Here is a 19,682-nt window from a genome sequence, read left to right as displayed (position 1 = left end):
TGATTCTACCGAACAATCAGATGAATGTTGCATACAAATCACCCAGGATACACTTAACACATCTATAAATACATATATAATATTACAGGCAGTACACTCGAATATGCTTCACAGTCTTAAAGGGACAGTAGTCCCAAAAGTCCCAATATGTCCATAGATGCTGTTAAAAGGGCCAGTAGCAGCAATATACAGTACAATATGCCCCAAATAACCCAGGGGCCATAGTCAGTAGGTAGGAGGCTAGCAAACAGGCTTCTCCAGGGCCCAGTGGCGAGGTTGGTTTCGCCACATTTCTCCCCTTTTCCAAACAGACTAACAGGGTACCTGACCTCTTGCCGGTCAGTGCCCTTGTTAGTCCAGCAGCCCACCCACAAAACAGAAACAGCAGTACAGCCCACCCACAATAAATGGTTACTACACCTGAGTAATGGAAAAACTTGTCCAGGTCCAGGTGCCTCACCCCGGCTGTGTGGGGGACTGGTAGGCTGTTTTGGTGGGTTGCTGAGTGGGCAGAGACCAGCGGTACTCTGCCCTGGTGCCAGCACTACTACAGGAGTAGTCTGGTTGGAGCCTGGTTGCTGGAGACCGACTGTCTCCCCTTTGGCTAAACAGCCCTGTTGTGGGGGGGCAGGACCGACCGTCCCTACCCCCTGTGCTGGAAGTGCAGAGACCACGGTCCCATCTGCACAGGTGTGGGGCTTACAGTCTCCCCCTGGTACATTAAGCTGCCGCTGGGGAGAGGTGGTAACCAGCTCCTCTCCCATTAGAACACTCTGCCCATTGATGATCCGCCGCTGGGGAGAGGTGGTAACAATCTCCTCTCCCATGCCTACTTTCAGTCTTTGTGGAGGGAGACCGACTGTCTCTCCTCCCAATTCAGTGTCCTGCTGCTGGGGAATAGAGACTGGGCTCTCTATTCCCAAAAAATCACGCTGCTGCTGGGGGGTAGGACCAACTACCTCTGCCCCCTGTAACTCAGCCTTCCGCTGGGGAGGGAGGACGCTGCTCTCCTCTCCCTGCACTTCACACTGCATTCCCGGCATATCACTCTGCTGCTGGGGGATAGGACCAACTACCTCTGCCCCCTGTAACTCAGCCTGCCGCTGGGGAATGGAGACTGGGCTCCCAATTCCCTGCAATTCACACTGCCGCTGGGGAATGAAGACTGGGCTCCCAATTCCCAACAAATCACACTGCCGCTGGGGAGGGAGGACGGCCCCTTCAGCTCCCTGTAACTTGGGCGCAGAGACCACGGTCCCATCTGCGCTGGTGTGGGGCTTACGGTCTCCCCTTGGTGGGTTAGGCTGCCGCTGGAGAGAGGGTGTAACAAGCTCCTCTCTCTGAACTGTAACCTTCCGCTGGGGAGCAAGGATGGCCCCTTCAGCTCCCTGTAACTTGGGCACAGAGACCACGGTCCCATCTGCGCTGGTGAGGGGTTTACTGTCTCCCCTTGGTGGGTTAGGTTGTCGGTGGGGAGAGGGGGTAACAAACTCCTCTCCCTTACACACCTTCAACCGCTGGGGAGAGGGGATAACAGGCTCCTCTCCCTGCACCGTAGACTGCCGCTGGGGAGCAAGAACGGCACTTTCAGCTCCCTGTAACGCACACTGCCGCTGGGGATCTGGGCCGACTGCCCAGCATCCCTGTAGGGCCGGTAGAGAGACCGCAGTCCCATCTCCACCTGCCATCTGTGGGTCTTCCCAGGACCAATCCGTGAGGCCCCTCAACATTTGTGAGTAAGGGCCACCTGCTTCCCCACCTGGCAACTCTGGCTGCTGCTGGGGATCTGGGCCGGCTGCCCAGCATCCCGGTGGGCCCGGTGGAGAGACCTTGGTCCCATCTCTACCTGCCTGTTGTGGTTCCTCACAGGACCAGTCTATGAGGACCCCCACTTCGGGTTCCTCCCGCCGCCTCAGGGAAAGACGGCTAACCTCCTCGGATGCAGCCTCTACTCGGCTGCTGTAACGCTCCTGCTGCTGAGCATACTTCCTCTCTTTCGCCAACCGGAATTCTCGGTCCAGCCTTGTGTTTCGCTCAGCCATGACCTGGTTCCAGATCACCCGGCGTGTCTCCATGGGTATATCATCCCCATACTCGGCCACTCGCTGCCTCACCTCGGCCAGCCAATCATCTCCAGAGCCAGAACCTTCCATACTAGTCTGCTCCCAGGGGCGCTGCACGACTGCTAGCGTTGCCCTCAATTTGTAAATCCAAACGTACTGTGTCTCCGAGCTGCTTTACCTCGCACTAGGACGCCATCCCACCGCTGCCACCAATGTAACGGATCACCTGGCACCCCGACTGAGTACCTCCGTTAATGGATGCTCCTAGTGCTTCCTGAGGGGTCCAAGCACTCTGGCAGACACCATAATCACCGAATCCAAGAAACCTTTAAATTCTCCCAAGCGTATGAATGCTGTAGACCATTGAATAGGAACCATACGAATAGGCTTGTACCCCTAGCAGTCAACTGGAACAGCATACAATAAATCCTTCCCCCAATAATGAGACGACACATCACTTTGAGGTTAAAACAGGAACTCTCGACTGGCTCATCCAGCCTGGCTTTTATTACACTAATCCACATACAGGCCACACCCAGGGGGAGGCATAAAATAACCAATCACATACATGGTTCAGCCCACACATCCCCTCCCCTCAGATAACATTAAACTCAATTATCCGGTACACTTTTTCAGCCAAGTTCTGGATGTACCCCAAAACCCGGGGGTACACCTTTAAATCCAGCATCGCTGGATAGCCCTTATTCAGGGGAACAACATATCCAAAATTCAAGTAATTCGGATGAATGGTTCGTGAGATATGGGGTTCCAAAGATTTGACCGACCGCATGGGTAAAGTATCCGAAAACAGTTCCATGCATTTTGGCCCTGCGGTCGGTCACAAACAAGGGAATGAAAACAGGCGAATTGCCTGTGTTATAGAGCCTGGAGAGGGTTTGAATGAATTCCCTTGTTTATGGGGCTCTTTCTACCGAACGGCGGGTCATTCGGTAGTTTCCATACGAATTTCTGGAAGTATGGAGGTCTCAGCGGTGTTTGCCTAGTCAAGTGTCCGATTTTAGTTCCAGACACTCGACGGCAAAACACCGCTGTTCGGTAGTTTAAGATGGCCGCCGCCACGTGTTTGTTTCCCGAATGGCGGCCACCCAGAGGACAAAGACCACACTGCACTGATTGCCAATTACCTGTTTGCAACATTGTTGCAAACGGTAATTGGAGGCACACTCATTCCTGGGTGGTCTGGTTGTTCGGTAGTTTCACTCAATATACTGAATGGAGTGATTCTACCGAACAATCAGATGAATGTTGCATACAAATCACCCAGGATACACTTAACACATCTATAAATACATATATAATATTACAGGCAGTACACTCGAATATGCTTCACAGTCTTAAAGGGACAGTAGTCCCAAAAGTCCCAATATGTCCATAGATGCTGTTAAAAGGGCCAGTAGCAGCAATATACAGTACAATATGCCCCAAATAACCCAGGGGCCATAGTCAGTAGGTAGGAGGCTAGCAAACAGGCTTCTCCAGGGCCCAGTGGCGAGGTTGGTTTCGCCACATTTCTCCCCTTTTCCAAACAGACTAACAGGGTACCTGACCTCTTGCCGGTCAGTGCCCTTGTTAGTCCAGCAGCCCACCCACAAAACAGAAACAGCAGTACAGCCCACCCACAATAAATGGTTACTACACCTGAGTAATGGAAAAACTTGTCCAGGTCCAGGTGCCTCACCCCGGCTGTGTGGGGGACTGGTAGGCTGTTTTGGTGGGTTGCTGAGTGGGCAGAGACCAGCGGTACTCTGCCCTGGTGCCAGCACTACTACAGGAGTAGTCTGGTTGGAGCCTGGTTGCTGGAGACCGACTGTCTCCCCTTTGGCTAAACAGCCCTGTTGTGGGGGGGCAGGACCGACCGTCCCTACCCCCTGTGCTGGAAGTGCAGAGACCACGGTCCCATCTGCACAGGTGTGGGGCTTACAGTCTCCCCCTGGTACATTAAGCTGCCGCTGGGGAGAGGTGGTAACCAGCTCCTCTCCCATTAGAACACTCTGCCCATTGATGATCCGCCGCTGGGGAGAGGTGGTAACAATCTCCTCTCCCATGCCTACTTTCAGTCTTTGTGGAGGGAGACCGACTGTCTCTCCTCCCAATTCAGTGTCCTGCTGCTGGGGAATAGAGACTGGGCTCTCTATTCCCAAAAAATCACGCTGCTGCTGGGGGGTAGGACCAACTACCTCTGCCCCCTGTAACTCAGCCTTCCGCTGGGGAGGGAGGACGCTGCTCTCCTCTCCCTGCACTTCACACTGCATTCCCGGCATATCACTCTGCTGCTGGGGGATAGGACCAACTACCTCTGCCCCCTGTAACTCAGCCTGCCGCTGGGGAATGGAGACTGGGCTCCCAATTCCCTGCAATTCACACTGCCGCTGGGGAATGGAGACTGGGCTCCCAATTCCCAACAAATCACACTGCCGCTGGGGAGGGAGGACGGCCCCTTCAGCTCCCTGTAACTTGGGCGCAGAGACCACGGTCCCATCTGCGCTGGTGTGGGGCTTACGGTCTCCCCTTGGTGGGTTAGGCTGCCGCTGGAGAGAGGGTGTAACAAGCTCCTCTCTCTGAACTGTAACCTGCCGCTGGGGAGCAAGGATGGCCCCTTCAGCTCCCTGTAACTTGGGCACAGAGACCACGGTCCCATCTGCGCTGGTGAGGGGTTTACTGTCTCCCCTTGGTGGGTTAGGTTGTCGGTGGGGAGAGGGGGTAACAAACTCCTCTCCCTTACACACCTTCAACCGCTGGGGAGAGGGGATAACAGGCTCCTCTCCCTGCACCGTAGACTGCCGCTGGGGAGCAAGAACGGCACTTTCAGCTCCCTGTAACGCACACTGCCGCTGGGGATCTGGGCCGACTGCCCAGCATCCCTGTAGGGCCGGTAGAGAGACCGCAGTCCCATCTCCACCTGCCATCTGTGGGTCTTCCCAGGACCAATCCGTGAGGCCCCTCAACATTTGTGAGTAAGGGCCACCTGCTTCCCCACCTGGCAACTCTGGCTGCTGCTGGGGATCTGGGCCGGCTGCCCAGCATCCCGGTGGGCCCGGTGGAGAGACCTTGGTCCCATCTCTACCTGCCTGTTGTGGTTCCTCACAGGACCAGTCTATGAGGACCCCCACTTCGGGTTCCTCCCGCCGCCTCAGGGAAAGACGGCTAACCTCCTCGGATGCAGCCTCTACTCGGCTGCTGTAACGCTCCTGCTGCTGAGCATACTTCCTCTCTTTCGCCAACCGGAATTCTCGGTCCAGCCTTGTGTTTCGCTCAGCCATGACCTGGTTCCAGATCACCCGGCGTGTCTCCATGGGTATATCATCCCCATACTCGGCCACTCGCTGCCTCACCTCGGCCAGCCAATCATCTCCAGAGCCAGAACCTTCCATACTAGTCTGCTCCCAGGGGCGCTGCACGACTGCTAGCGTTGCCCTCAATTTGTAAATCCAAACGTACTGTGTCTCCGAGCTGCTTTACCTCGCACTAGGACGCCATCCCACCGCTGCCACCAATGTAACGGATCACCTGGCACCCCGACTGAGTACCTCCGTTAATGGATGCTCCTAGTGCTTCCTGAGGGGTCCAAGCACTCTGGCAGACACCATAATCACCGAATCCAAGAAACCTTTAAATTCTCCCAAGCGTATGAATGCTGTAGACCATTGAATAGGAACCATACGAATAGGCTTGTACCCCTAGCAGTCAACTGGAACAGCATACAATAAATCCTTCCCCCAATAATGAGACGACACATCACTTTGAGGTTAAAACAGGAACTCTCGACTGGCTCATCCAGCCTGGCTTTTATTACACTAATCCACATACAGGCCACACCCAGGGGGAGGCATAAAATAACCAATCACATACATGGTTCAGCCCACACATCCCCTCCCCTCAGATAACATTAAACTCAATTATCCGGTACACTTTTTCAGCCAAGTTCTGGATGTACCCCAAAACCCGGGGGTACACCTTTAAATCCAGCATCGCTGGATAGCCCTTATTCAGGGGAACAACATATCCAAAATTCAAGTAATTCGGATGAATGGTTCGTGAGATATGGGGTTCCAAAGATTTGACCGACCGCATGGGTAAAGTATCCGAAAACAGTTCCATGCATTTTGGCCCTGCGGTCGGTCACAAACAAGGGAATGAAAACAGGCGAATTGCCTGTGTTATAGAGCCTGGAGAGGGTTTGAATGAATTCCCTTGTTTATGGGGCTCTTTCTACCGAACGGCGGGTCATTCGGTAGTTTCCATACGAATTTCTGGAAGTATGGAGGTCTCAGCGGTGTTTGCCTAGTCAAGTGTCCGATTTTAGTTCCAGACACTCGACGGCAAAACACCGCTGTTCGGTAGTTTAAGATGGCCGCCGCCACGTGTTTGTTTCCCGAATGGCGGCCACCCAGAGGACAAAGACCACACTGCACTGATTGCCAATTACCTGTTTGCAACATTGTTGCAAACGGTAATTGGAGGCACACTCATTCCTGGGTGGTCTGGTTGTTCGGTAGTTTCACTCAATATACTGAATGGAGTGATTCTACCGAACAATCAGATGAATGTTGCATACAAATCACCCAGGATACACTTAACACATCTATAAATACATATATAATATTACAGGCAGTACACTCGAATATGCTTCACAGTCTTAAAGGGACAGTAGTCCCAAAAGTCCCAATATGTCCATAGATGCTGTTAAAAGGGCCAGTAGCAGCAATATACAGTACAATATGCCCCAAATAACCCAGGGGCCATAGTCAGTAGGTAGGAGGCTAGCAAACAGGCTTCTCCAGGGCCCAGTGGCGAGGTTGGTTTCGCCACAGCATCTATATCCTCCTCTGCTTCCACATACGTTTTAAAAGCTTGATAGGGAATTTTGGGCTTACCCTCTTGTGCCACAGCTCCTGCTGTACTTCTTTCTGGTGTTTGTGGTCTCCTATTTCTCTTCACAAACTCCTGCACCTCTGTCATGGTTTTAGAGATGATCTCTGTGGGTGGGTTTTCCCCATAAAAGGCCAGTCTGTATTGTAACTGCCTTTGGAACTCCTCCTGTTCTGTTTCAGGTCTTTGTTCCGTGGCCTGGACCTCCTCTGCTCTGTATTCTGCCATTACTTCGGTGATAAGCGTTGCTTTGGATTTGCTGCTGGCAGAAACACCTTTCGCTTCCAGAAGGTCTTTCAATGTGGTTCTTTTTAGCGTAGAAAGGTCAATCTCCATTAATCCTTGTTCCTCTGTGAGTCTGGATCCCAGCGCTGCCAACCAATGTAGCGGAGAGCTGATTTCTCGCAGCTATTCTCCACTTTAGATCCAAGGGAGGCTCAGGAACAAGTCATTAGTAAATCCACAGCAGAGTTTCCAGCAGGTAAAAAGGTTCAGTGAAATCCCCACAGCACTCCCAATAACTGGACGACACACAGTTTCAGGAGTAGAACTGACAATCGTTTATTCCAAGGTTTCTTATAAAGCCTGCTCCCATGCAAGGGAGGGAACTACAGTAATTATGACAGTAACCAATACCATTCTTGTTACCTCCCACACATCTCCTCCCCTCAGAGTGAGTCATAATCCCCTTAAGTTGTACAGTACTTTACCCCAAACTTGGATGTACCCCTAAACCATCACATATCCTTAATATCAGGGTACCGCTAGGTAGCCCTGATCTGGGTGAATATAATATCCAAAATTCACCCAGATCGGACCAGGGGTTCGGTAGTTACAGGCAGGGGAAGTTTGACCGACCGCACACGAGTTGGTATCCGAAAAGGGTTCCACGAGAATGGGCCCTGCGGTCGGTCTCCGTTCGGCAGTTAAAACAGGCATTTATAATTGCCATCCACATTTACATTCACCTAGATAGTGATTCCCTCATTCGGTACTTTATTACTACCGAATGGGGATTCGTTATGTTTCTCCGTTCGGCAGTTACGGAGCTCTGGAGGTCTCAGCGGTGTTTGGTTGTTTGAGTGTCCGATTTGAGTTCCAGGCACTCGACGACCAAACACCGCTGGGATTTTCATGCGTAAGATGGCCGCCGCCACGTGTACGCATGCCGAATGGCGGCCACCCAGATACAATGCTAATGAGCCGGTTAACTTGCGGTTGGAAGGAATGTGAACTTTAATAGCCGGCACACTTCTCTCTGGGGTGGTCCCTCCGTTCGGTAGTTTCCATAAGTATATAGTACGGATGGAAACTACCGAATACCATACAATTCACATAATACACACACGAATAGCAATTTCAACATAGGGAAAACATATACAAACACAGTCACACCGGCATTTTGCAGGACAGGCTCACTGCATTCCGCTACATCCCTGTTACAGGCAGTGTGTATAAATGTATCACAGAGCTCCACAGCAATAAACTCCCTGTTACAGGCAGTGTGTATAAATGTATCACAGAGCTCCATAGCAATAAACTCCCTGTTACAGGCAGTGTGTATAAATGTATCACAGAGCTCCACAGCAATAAACTCCCTGTTACAGGCAGTGTGTATAAATGTATCACAGAGCTCCATAGCAATAAAGCTCCCTGATACAGGCAGTGTGTATAAATGTATCACAGAGCTCCACAGCAATAAAGCTCCCTGTTACAGGCAGTGTGTATAAATGTATCACAGAGCTCCATAGCAATAAACTCCCTGTTACAGGCAGTGTGTATAAATGTATCACAGAGCTCCATAGCAATAAACTCCCTGTTACAGGCAGTGTGTATAAATGTATCACAGAGCTCCATAGCAATAAAGCTCCCTGTTACAGGCAGTGTGTATAAATGTATCACAGAGCTCCACAGCAATAAACTCCCTGTTACAAGCAGTGTGTATAAATGTATCACAGAGCTCCATAGCAATAAACTCCCTGTTACAGGCAGTGTGTATAAATGTATCACAGAGCTCCACAGCAATAAACTCCCTGTTACAGGCAGTGTGTATAAATGTATCGCAGAGCTCCACAGCAATAAACTCCCTGTTACAGGCAGTGTGTATAAATGTATCGCAGAGCTCCACAGCAATAAACTCCCTGTTACAGGCAGTGTGTATAAATGTATCACAGAGCTCCACAGCAATAAACTCCCTGTTACAGGCAGTGTGTATAAATGTATCACAGAGCTCCACAGTAATAAACTCCCTGTTACAGGCAGTGTGTATAAATGTATCACAGAGCTCCACAGCAATAAACTCCCTGTTACAGGCAGTGTGTATAAATGTATCACAGAGCTCCACAGCAATAAACTCCCTGTTACAGGCAGTGTGTATAAATGTATCACAGAGCTCCACAGCAATAAACTCCCTGTTACAGGCAGTGTGTATAAATGTATCACAGAGCTCAACAGCAATAAACTCCCTGTTACAGGCAGTGTGTATAAATGTATCGCAGAGCTCAACAGCAATAAACTCCCTGTTACAGGCAGTGTGTATAAATGTATCACAGAGCTCCACAGCAATAAACTCCCTGTTACAGGCAGTGTGTATAAATGTATCACAGAGCTCCACAGTAATACACTCCCTGTTACAGGCAGTGTGTATAAATGTATCGCAGAGCTCCACAGCAATAAACTCTCTGTTACAGGCAGTGTGTATAAATGTATCACAGAGCTCCACAGCAATAAACTCCCTGTTACAGGCAGTGTGTATAAATGTATCACAGAGCTCCACAGCAATAAACTCCCTGTTACAGGCAGTGTGTATAAATGTATCACAGAGCTCCACAGTAATACACTCCCTGTTACAGGCAGTGTGTATAAATGTATCGCAGAGCTCCACAGCAATAAACTCTCTGTTACAGGCAGTGTGTATAAATGTATCACAGAGCTCCACAGCAATAAACTCCCTGTTACAGGCAGTGTGTATAAATGTATCACAGAGCTCCACAGCAATAAACTCCCTGTTACAGGCAGTGTGTATAAATGTATCACAGAGCTCCACAGCAATAAACTCCCTGTTACAGGCAGTGTGTATAAATGTATCACAGAGCTCCACAGCAATAAACTCCCTATTACAGGCAGTGTGTATAAATGTATCACAGAGCTCCACAGCAATAAACTCCCTGTTATAGGTAGTGTGTATAAATGTATCACAGAGCTCCACAGCAATAAACTCCCTGTTACAGGCAGTGTGTATAAATGTATCACAGAGCTCCATAGCAATAAAGCTCCCTGTTACAGGCAGTGTGTATAAATGTATCACAGAGCTCCACAGCAATAAACTCCCTGTTACAGGCAGTGTGTATAAATGTATCACAGTGCTCCACAGCAATAAAGCTCCCTGTTACAGGCAGTGTGTATAAATGTATCACAGAGCTTTGTGATATAATAACACGTAGGACCCATTACATGTATCGATATTGATTGCCGGTTAGCGAGATAATTACTGATTGGATGATATGAATAGCAATGTGTGTATATTATACAAGGCTGGCTCCTGTAGGTTAGCATGTTACCCGATATATCGATTTTGATTGCCGGTTAGCGAGATAATTATTGATTGGATGATGTGAATAACATTAAACCATGATTTTAATTACACAGAATAATTATGATCACTGCTAACGAGAACATGCTGCGGCCAAACTCTGAGAAGGTCCAACTGCAGGATATTAAGGAGCGATTTCAGAACTACATTCGGAATGTTAAATTAATGCGAAGTCAGCTGAAGGCGGTAAGTAAAAAACGTCACAAAATAAAGGGAGCTCATTCACTAAACCGTGGCAATGAATCTGACTCCTGGCTGGAAATCTGCTAATTCTGATCTCTGTAATTATTATGGAAACACATAGCCAGGAATCACTGGTTCGCCATAGCCTGCTGCTTTATGTCTGTAGTTACTCCATAGCCGAGGGTTGGGGTCCTCCTTTTATTTCAGTCCGTCCCCTTGAGTTGTGTTGAAATACTGGTGAGGCCCACATCAAGCTGGTTACTGTTGCAAATGGGCAATAGATGAAGTCCCTCTGACTCCGGGTTGGAAAGTGTAGCGGAGCTCCCTGTACCCCGGCTGGGTACCTCCTCCAAGGGCCGCTTCCTAGCTGGAACAGGGGAAAACCTCAGCGCTTCTGCCCTAGTCGCCATGGCTTGACTGGGGTCCTCCTGAAGCCTCTCCGTCCTGAGCAGGATAGGGGACTGGCTCTATTCCCTCCCAGGCACTGGACGACACCCAGTCCTGGGAGCTCTAGTCCTTACAAGGACTTTCCCCGCCGAATCCTCCACGAGTTGGAAGAAGATGCTGAGCAGTGATCAGCCCTTTCCCCTCCCGGTAACTAGAGGACACATAGCTCTGGGAGTACAACTAATTTTAATAAGCCAAACTCGGCCCCAGCATTGTATTCACCACAAGCCACTCCCAGGAATCTCTGGGCCTAGGAGATAATTGTGTTCAAGACCGGTAAGCTAATAATCTCCAATGGACAGAGAGGCAAACATAAACCCACAAAGTCCTCATGCTGAATTTAGTTCCATAGCGGTCGCGGCTAAGTACCGCTGGGACTATTCATGGGTTGGGTTCATGCGAACGGCCGCCAGGGAGGCAGCGTTCGGTTCCATTCGCATGAAGGGAAAGTGCCGAACCAGGGGCACCTAGGGAAAGCTGTTAATGGCGGCTGGGCAGGGTAACTGAACCATAGTCGGTGGGCAGGAGGCTGGCTTCCACACTCCTCCAGGAGTCCGTGGCAAACGTAAGTGGGAAGGAGCGTTTGTCACAGAAAGACCCTTTGACTCCAGGATGACTCTAGTACCCTCGCTGAACCAATACTCTTAACATCTATTGTATATGTACCATTGCATGATGGGTCATTGAACAGATTATACAACAAAAGAGATGGAAAAAAATCTAAAATTTAACAACTTTTCCCACCTAAATATTTGGATTAATTATATGATTTATTTTTTTCCCAACTAAAAAACAATTTTAATACACAATATATACAAAATGTAACAAGAACAGGTGGGAAATATATAATCAACCATGACAGGTGCATTCTGTTTTGAGAATGATCCCGATGAAGGAAGAATAGACAGATAGATAGATAGACAGATAGACAGACAGATAGATAGATAGACAGATAGATAGATAGACAGACAGATAGATAGATAGATAGACAGATAGACAGATAGACAGACAGACAGATAGATAGATAGATAGATAGGTAGATAGGTAGATAGGTAGATAGGTAGGTAGACTGATAAACACTCAGTGAGTGATGCGTCCAGTACCAGGAAATCTTCTCCCATTCCTACCTTGATGCCATGATGGAAGGATCTGGCTAGTTAGTGCCATTCTGGCTTATCATCCAGCCTAGGACAGGGGGCCATAGACAGGGTGACCAGACCCCCCATGCTTTCTGGGACACGTATCACACATACATATTGATGGGCAGCACATGAAAAGGGTTGCCCTGTAGTATGTAATTTTCAGGAGAAGGTGTATTACATTAAGTGATTAGGCAGTGAAGAATCCTGCAATTAGGCAGTAGGCAATAATGCAGAATATGCATTATACACACTGCAGGGCAGCCCTTTTCATGCGTTTTCATAAATATGAGAAACGTATCTGTGTCCCAGTAAACATGGTGGATCTTGCCACCCTGGCCATACAGAGCATATACTGACTGCCGTCTGTTATAGAGGAAGACACTATGCTCAGCTTAGTCTAACGGAAGGCAAACATAACATGAATGATAACAGAATTACTTTATAAACACAGATTGGACATTTGGGATCTACACTTCCCGGCTCTATCACTACCCCCAATATCCATCATGTTACCTTGTCAGACTTACCAGCCCTGCGTAAAACCGCCCAACAGCTCTGCGTAAAACCGCCCAAGAGCTCCAGCGCTTGGAGTTTATGGGCAGCTTGGAGTTTATGGGACTTTTGAACTTTTTAGTAAAATGTAGAATTTTTCTTTCAGCCCTTATTGTCACAGACACTGCCCTAACTCTCTGTAGATATGGGTTCCAGATAACCTGACAAAGCTAAGAAACTACAAAAAAAATCCTCCTTTTCCCATAACCCACGGTTTCTATTATTCAGGGTTACTGAAGAGAGGCCGTGGCCACCTAGGTCTGGTCCTGACAGACTGTCAGCCGCAGAGTTATTATTTCATAAAAATGTTTACTTGGAAACAAACCAGCAACAAAAAAAACGAAACAAAACAAAAAAAGCGTCCTTTTCAGAGCGCGTTGCATGGCCCAGCTTGACGGCTGTGTGCGCTGAACATTTGTTTTTGTACAGAATAAGGCCTCCAAGGGCCAGTTTGTGTTGAACAGAATGTATATCCTTGAGTGGCTGACAGGACAATGGCTGCCTGGCTCCCCCGACGCCGGTCCTCAAGATTCTCAGCAGATGTGTGTTTGATGAACTCTCATCTCCGCCATTATTTGGAGAACCTTTTCGCAAGTAATAGCCCTATTAGGACAGCAGTAGTCAGAGGCAACATTATCGAAATCATTTGTCCCGTCTAATCATAATAAAATCCCCCCGGGCACGATACACAAAAAAGAAATAAAAAATACAGAATCTTTACAGACCTGATGCTCATTTACCTTGTTAGAGACGAGCAAAACAGCTGACTGCGAGTCGCTAATTTATGGTACTTTCCAAAGACTGCGTTTCCCCCGGTGGCTCGTCTGCCTGTTATAGATCATAATACACAAATTTCATTCATGTCCGCAATCCACATAAATCTCTTTTCTATCAGAAAATGGAGGCCGGGTGCCTTTTTGTTGCAGCGCACGGTAATTATCTTGGCGTGCTGCCTTTGCGCTGTCTACCATTGTACGGAACAGATCGTTTTTAGCCAAGAGTTTCATTCTAGTACTCGATCTTGCTGGGAGCGACTGTTCTATATATTAAACAAGAGAATGCCAGACTCTACTCGTTCTCTGCTTGTTTACATAGTATTACTGTACTTTTACAAAATATATAGAGCAGTTCTGTTGCTATGGAGCTTTTAAGCTCCAAGTTACTGAAGACAATTGCTTTTTTAATAATATTCTTTTTTTTGTTTCTTTTTTTTTTTATCTGTTTTATAAGTTATACCAGAGAATGAGGTCAGGACTAGTTTGTCATAAATGCAGCTTATGAAATGGTCAGCTTATAAAAATGTTTTTGTTATTCTGACTTGTTTGCTAAATTCCCAAGCTGAGATATAAAACATTTACTGTATATGAGATAAAAATCATATCCTTTAAAATATATCTAAAGAGACTTTCCTGATAGATCTGGTGGCCTTCCTATCCATTCTTTGCTTACTTTGTCTAGGTGAAGGACAAGCAATGGGAGTTCTGTTTTTTCTTATATTCAATGCAATGTCTCTGTGAGAAAGTAGAGCAGTTCTGTGCATACGAATAAATCATTGCAGCCAGAAATGGAGGGCCAATGATTCCGCCGTTGGGGAAAAGCGAGATATCAAAGGTTTAATAATTTTTTGCAGTACATGTATCAAGATAATAAAAAAATCCCACTTTTTCAGCTTAGGTTATTGCTATAAGTTCCACGTCTGCCCTGGGCGGGTATCACAGTATGAGAATAACAAGTTGCAATGAGAAGCTAATTCACAATTGTTCCATTTTGGCCAAATTGTGCTCAGTACTGACGCATACCTCGCAATGTTTGTTAATGCCGGGTCCCCCGTCCCTATGGAACTGCTATTTATTATTTGTAAAACAATGCGATCTCTGTCGTTTTCTTTCTATTCCTTGATATTATCCAGGTGATAAAATGTAAATCATTTGAAATCTGTAATTGTATATTTACAAATCAGTGAGCTGGGAGATGATTATAGCGTTTCCATGATTATTACTTTATGGTAAGAAAGTGAACGCGGTGCATTGAGGGCAGACTCCTTACGGCTAATTACATGCAAACGCACGCCGCACTCTGAGACAATACTGCCAGTAACTGCATGGCGCACTCTGAGACAATACTGCCACTACTTCCAGTAACTGCACGGCGCACTCTGAGACAATACTGCCACTACTGCCAGTAACTGCACGGCGCACTCTGAGACAATACTGCCACTACTGCCAGTAACTGCACGCCGCACTCTGAGACAATACTGCCACTACTTCCAGTAACTGCACGGCGCACTCTGAGACAATACTGCCACTACTGCCAGTAACTGCACGCCGCACTCTGAGACAATACTGCCACTACTGCCAGTAACTGCACGGCGCACTCTGAGACAATACTGCCACTACTTCCAGTAACTGCACGGCGCACTCTGAGACAATACTGCCACTACTTCCAGTAACTGCACGCCGCACTCTGAGACAATACCGCCACTACTTCCAGTAACTGCACGGCGCACTCTGAGACAATACTGCCACTACTGCCAGTAACTGCACGCCGCACTCTGAGACAATACTGCCACTACTGCCAGTAACTGCACGGCGCACTCTGAGACAATACTGCCACTACTTCCAGTAACTGCACGCCGCACTCTGAGACAATACCGCCACTACTTCCAGTAACTGCACGCCGCACTCTGAGACAATACTGCCACTACTTCCAGTAACTGCACGCCGCACTCTGAGACAATACCGCCACTACTTCCAGTAACTGCACGCCGCACTCTGAGACAATACTGCCACTACTTCCAGTAACTGCACGCCGCACTCTGAGACAATACTGCCACTACTTCCAGTAACTGCACGCCGCACTCTGAGACAATACCGCCACTACTTCCAGTAACTGCACGGCGCACTCTGAGACAATACTGCCACTACTTCCAGTAACTGCACGCCGCACTCTGTGACAATACCGCCACTACTTCCAGTAACTGCACGCCGCACTCTGAGACAATACCGCCACTACTTCCAGTAACTGCACGCCGCACTCTGAGACAATACCGCCACTACTTCCAGTAACTGCACGCCGCACTCTGTGACAATACCGCCACTACTTCCAGTAACTGCACGGCGCACTCTGTGACAATACCGCCACTACTTCCAGTAACTGCACGCCGCACTCTGAGACAATACTGCCACTACTTCCAGTAACTGCACGCCGCACTCTGTGACAATACCGCCACTACTTCCAGTAACTGCACGCCGCACTCTGAGACAATACTGACACTACTTCCAGTAACTGCACGCCGCACTCTGAGACAATACTGCCACTACTTCCAGTAACTGCACGCCGCACTCTGAGACAATACTGCCACTACTTCCAGTCACTGAACGCCGCACTCTGAGACAATACCGCCACTACTTCCAGTCACTGAACGCCGCACTCTGAGACAATACTGCCACTACTTCCAGTAACTGCACGCCTCACTCTGAGACAATACTGCCACTACTGCCAGTAACTGCACGCCGCACTCTGAGACAATACTGCCACTACTGCCAGTAACTGCACGCCGCACTCTGAGACAATACTGCCACTACTGCCAGTAACTGCACGCCGCACTCTGAGACAATACTGCCACTACTGCCAGTAACTGCACGGCGCACTCTGTGACAATACCGCCACTACTTCCAGTAACTGCACGCCGCACTCTGAGACAATACCGCCACTACTTCCAGTAACTGCACGCCGCACTCTGAGACAATACTGCCACTACTGCCAGTAACTGCACGCCGCACTCTGAGACAATACTGCCACTACTGCCAGTAACTGCACGCCTCACTCTGAGACAATACTGCCACTACTGCCAGTAACTGCACGCCTCACTCTGAGACAATACTGCCACTACTGCCAGTAACTGCACGCCGCACTCTGAGACAATACTGCCACTACTTCCAGTAACTGCATGCCGCACTCTGAGACAATACCGACACTACTTCCAGTAACTGCACGCCGCACTCTGAGACAATACCGACACTACTGCCAGTAACTGCACGCCGCACTCTGAGACAATACCGCCACTACTGCCAGTAACTGCACGCCGCACTCTGAGACAATACCGCTACTACTTCCAGTAACTGCACGCCGCACTCTGAGACAATACCGCTACTACGTCCAGTAACTGCACGCCGCACTCTGAGACAATACTGCCACTACTGCCAGTAACTGCACGCCGCACTCTGAGACAATACTGCCACTACTTCCAGTAACTGCACGCCGCACTCTGAGACAATACCGCCACTACTGCCAGTAACTGCACGCCGCACTCTGAGACAATACCGCTACTACGTCTAGTAACTGCACGCCGCACTCTGAGACAATACTGCCACTACTTCCAGTAACTGCATGCCGCACTCTGAGACAATACTGCCACTACTTCCAGTAACTGCACGCCGCACTCTGAGACAAAACCGCCACTACTTCCAGTAACTGCACGCCGCACTCTGAGACAATACTGCCACTACTTCCAGTAACTGCACGCCTCACTCTGAGACAATACCGCCACTACTGCCAGTAACTGCCCGCCGCACTCTGAGACAATACTGCCACTACTTCCAGTAACTGCACGGCGCACTCTGAGACAATACTGCCACTACGTCCAGTAACTGCACGCCGCATTCTGAGACAATACTGCCACTACTTCCAGTAACTGCACGCCGCACTCTGAGACAATACTGCCACTACTGCCAGTAACTGCACGCCGCACTCTGAGACAATACCGCCACTACTTCCAGTAACTGCACGCCGCACTCTGAGACAATACTGCCACTACTTTCAGTAACTGCACGCCGCACTCTGAGACAATACTGCCACTACTTTCAGTAACTGCACGCCGCACTCTGAGACAATACCGCCACTACTTCCAGTAACTGCATGCCGCTCTCTGAGACAATACCGCCACTACTTCCAGTAACTGCATGCCGCACTCTGAGACAATACCGCCACTACTTCCAGTAACTGCATGCCGCACTCTGAGACAAAACTGCCACTACTTCCAGTAACTGCACGCCGCACTCTGAGACAATACTGCCACTACTTCCAGTAACTGCATGCCGCTCTCTGAGACAATACCGCCACTACTTCCAGTAACTGCACGCCGCACTCTGAGACAAAACCGCCACTACTTCCAGTAACTGCATGCCGCACTCTGAGACAAAACTGCCACTACTTCCAGTAACTGCACGCCGCACTCTGAGACAAAACCACCACTACTTCCAGTAACTGCACGCCGCACTCTGAGACAATACTGCCACTACTTTCAGTAACTGCACGCCGCACTCTGAGACAATACCGCCACTACTTCCAGTAACTGCATGCCGCTCTCTGAGACAATACCGCCACTACTTCCAGTAACTGCACGCCGCACTCTGAGACAATACTGCCACTACTTTCAGTAACTGCACGCCGCACTCTGAGACAATACCGCCACTACTTCCTGTAACTGCATGCCGCACTCTGAGACAAAACTGCCACTACTTCCAGTAACTGCACGCCGCACTCTGAGACAATACTGCCACTACTTCCAGTAACTGCATGCCGCTCTCTGAGACAATACCGCCACTACTTCCAGTAACTGCACGCCGCACTCTGAGACAAAACCGCCACTACTTCCAGTAACTGCATGCCGCACTCTGAGACAAAACTGCCACTACTTCCAGTAACTGCACGCCGCACTCTGAGACAATACCGCCACTACTTCCAGTAACTGCACGCCGCACTCTGAGACAATACTGCCACTACTTTCAGTAACTGCACGCCGCACTCTGAGACAAAACCGCCACTACTTTCAGTAACTGCATGCCGCACTCTGAGACAAAACTGCCACTACTTCCAGTAACTGCACGCCGCACTCTGAGACAATACCGCCACTACTTCCAGTAACTGCACGCCGCACTCTGAGACAATACTGCCACTACTTCCAGTAACTGTACACCTCACTCTGAGACAATACTGCCACTACTTCCAGTAACTGCACGCCGCACTCTGAGACAATACTGCCACTACTTCCAGTAACTGCACGGCGCACTCTGAGACAATACTGCCACTACTTTCAGTAACTGCACGCCGCACTCTGAGACAATACCGCCACTACTTCCAGTAACTGCACGCCGCACTCTGAGACAATACTGCCACTACTTCCAGTAACTGCACGCCGCACTCTGAGACAATACTGCCACTACTTCCAGTAACTGCACGCCGCACTCTGAGACAATACTGCCACTACTTCCAGTAACTGCATGTAGGATTACATTAATTCTCTAAATTTGCTGCAGATTTAATCCCACCCCCTCACTCAAATACATCACAGTCCGAGGCTAGGCTTTCCTCTGGCAGTACACGTGTTTGTACTGCATGCAATGCTGGCCATGGGCGTATATATTGCTTTCTGGGAAGGATCCAGAATTGCTGCACTGAGACTGTGCTAGCCCTAGCTAAGTAAGGCTTTGTGAGCTATGGTCAGGGTCCATGCAGTTTTTGGGTAATTATTGTGAATATTTGATGACATTTGTTCTTTGTGTAGCAGGAAGGTTTTTGGCCTTTAGACTAGCTATCTGTAAGTTGAATGCCATGCATGCCATGCTTTTTGTTTTGTGCATAGTATTTGGACAAACACAGATCTAGTGCTACTAAATAAAGTACAACAATAAGATTTATTTATATTCACTGAACCCAGGATTGTAGAGAACTGGAGACTGGATCACAAATTTTACAAAACAAAACTGAACTTCAAAAATCCCAAATCCTCAGCCATTTTGCCTAAAATGTGCA

The 19,682-nt window shown here is 48.8% G+C and overlaps 1 protein-coding gene across 1 annotated transcript in view; it reads left to right on the top strand.

The window, feature by feature from the left end:
- Nucleotides 1–19,682, top strand: part of LMNTD1 (lamin tail domain containing 1) — a 161,527-nt gene that overhangs the window by 17,688 nt on the left and 124,157 nt on the right. The window contains exon 2 of the mRNA XM_063446105.1: nt 10,602–10,731. Within this exon, the coding sequence (XP_063302175.1) occupies nt 10,609–10,731 (123 nt within the window). The 5' untranslated portion in view covers nt 10,602–10,608. The remainder of the gene's footprint in view (nt 1–10,601; nt 10,732–19,682) is intronic.

This window comes from Pelobates fuscus, chromosome 3 (genome assembly GCF_036172605.1).
Source record: "Pelobates fuscus isolate aPelFus1 chromosome 3, aPelFus1.pri, whole genome shotgun sequence".
Classification (NCBI taxonomy): domain Eukaryota; kingdom Metazoa; phylum Chordata; class Amphibia; order Anura; family Pelobatidae; genus Pelobates; species Pelobates fuscus.
Note: the sequence above shows the minus strand (reverse complement) of the source record. Positions and strands in the feature narration are given on the sequence as shown.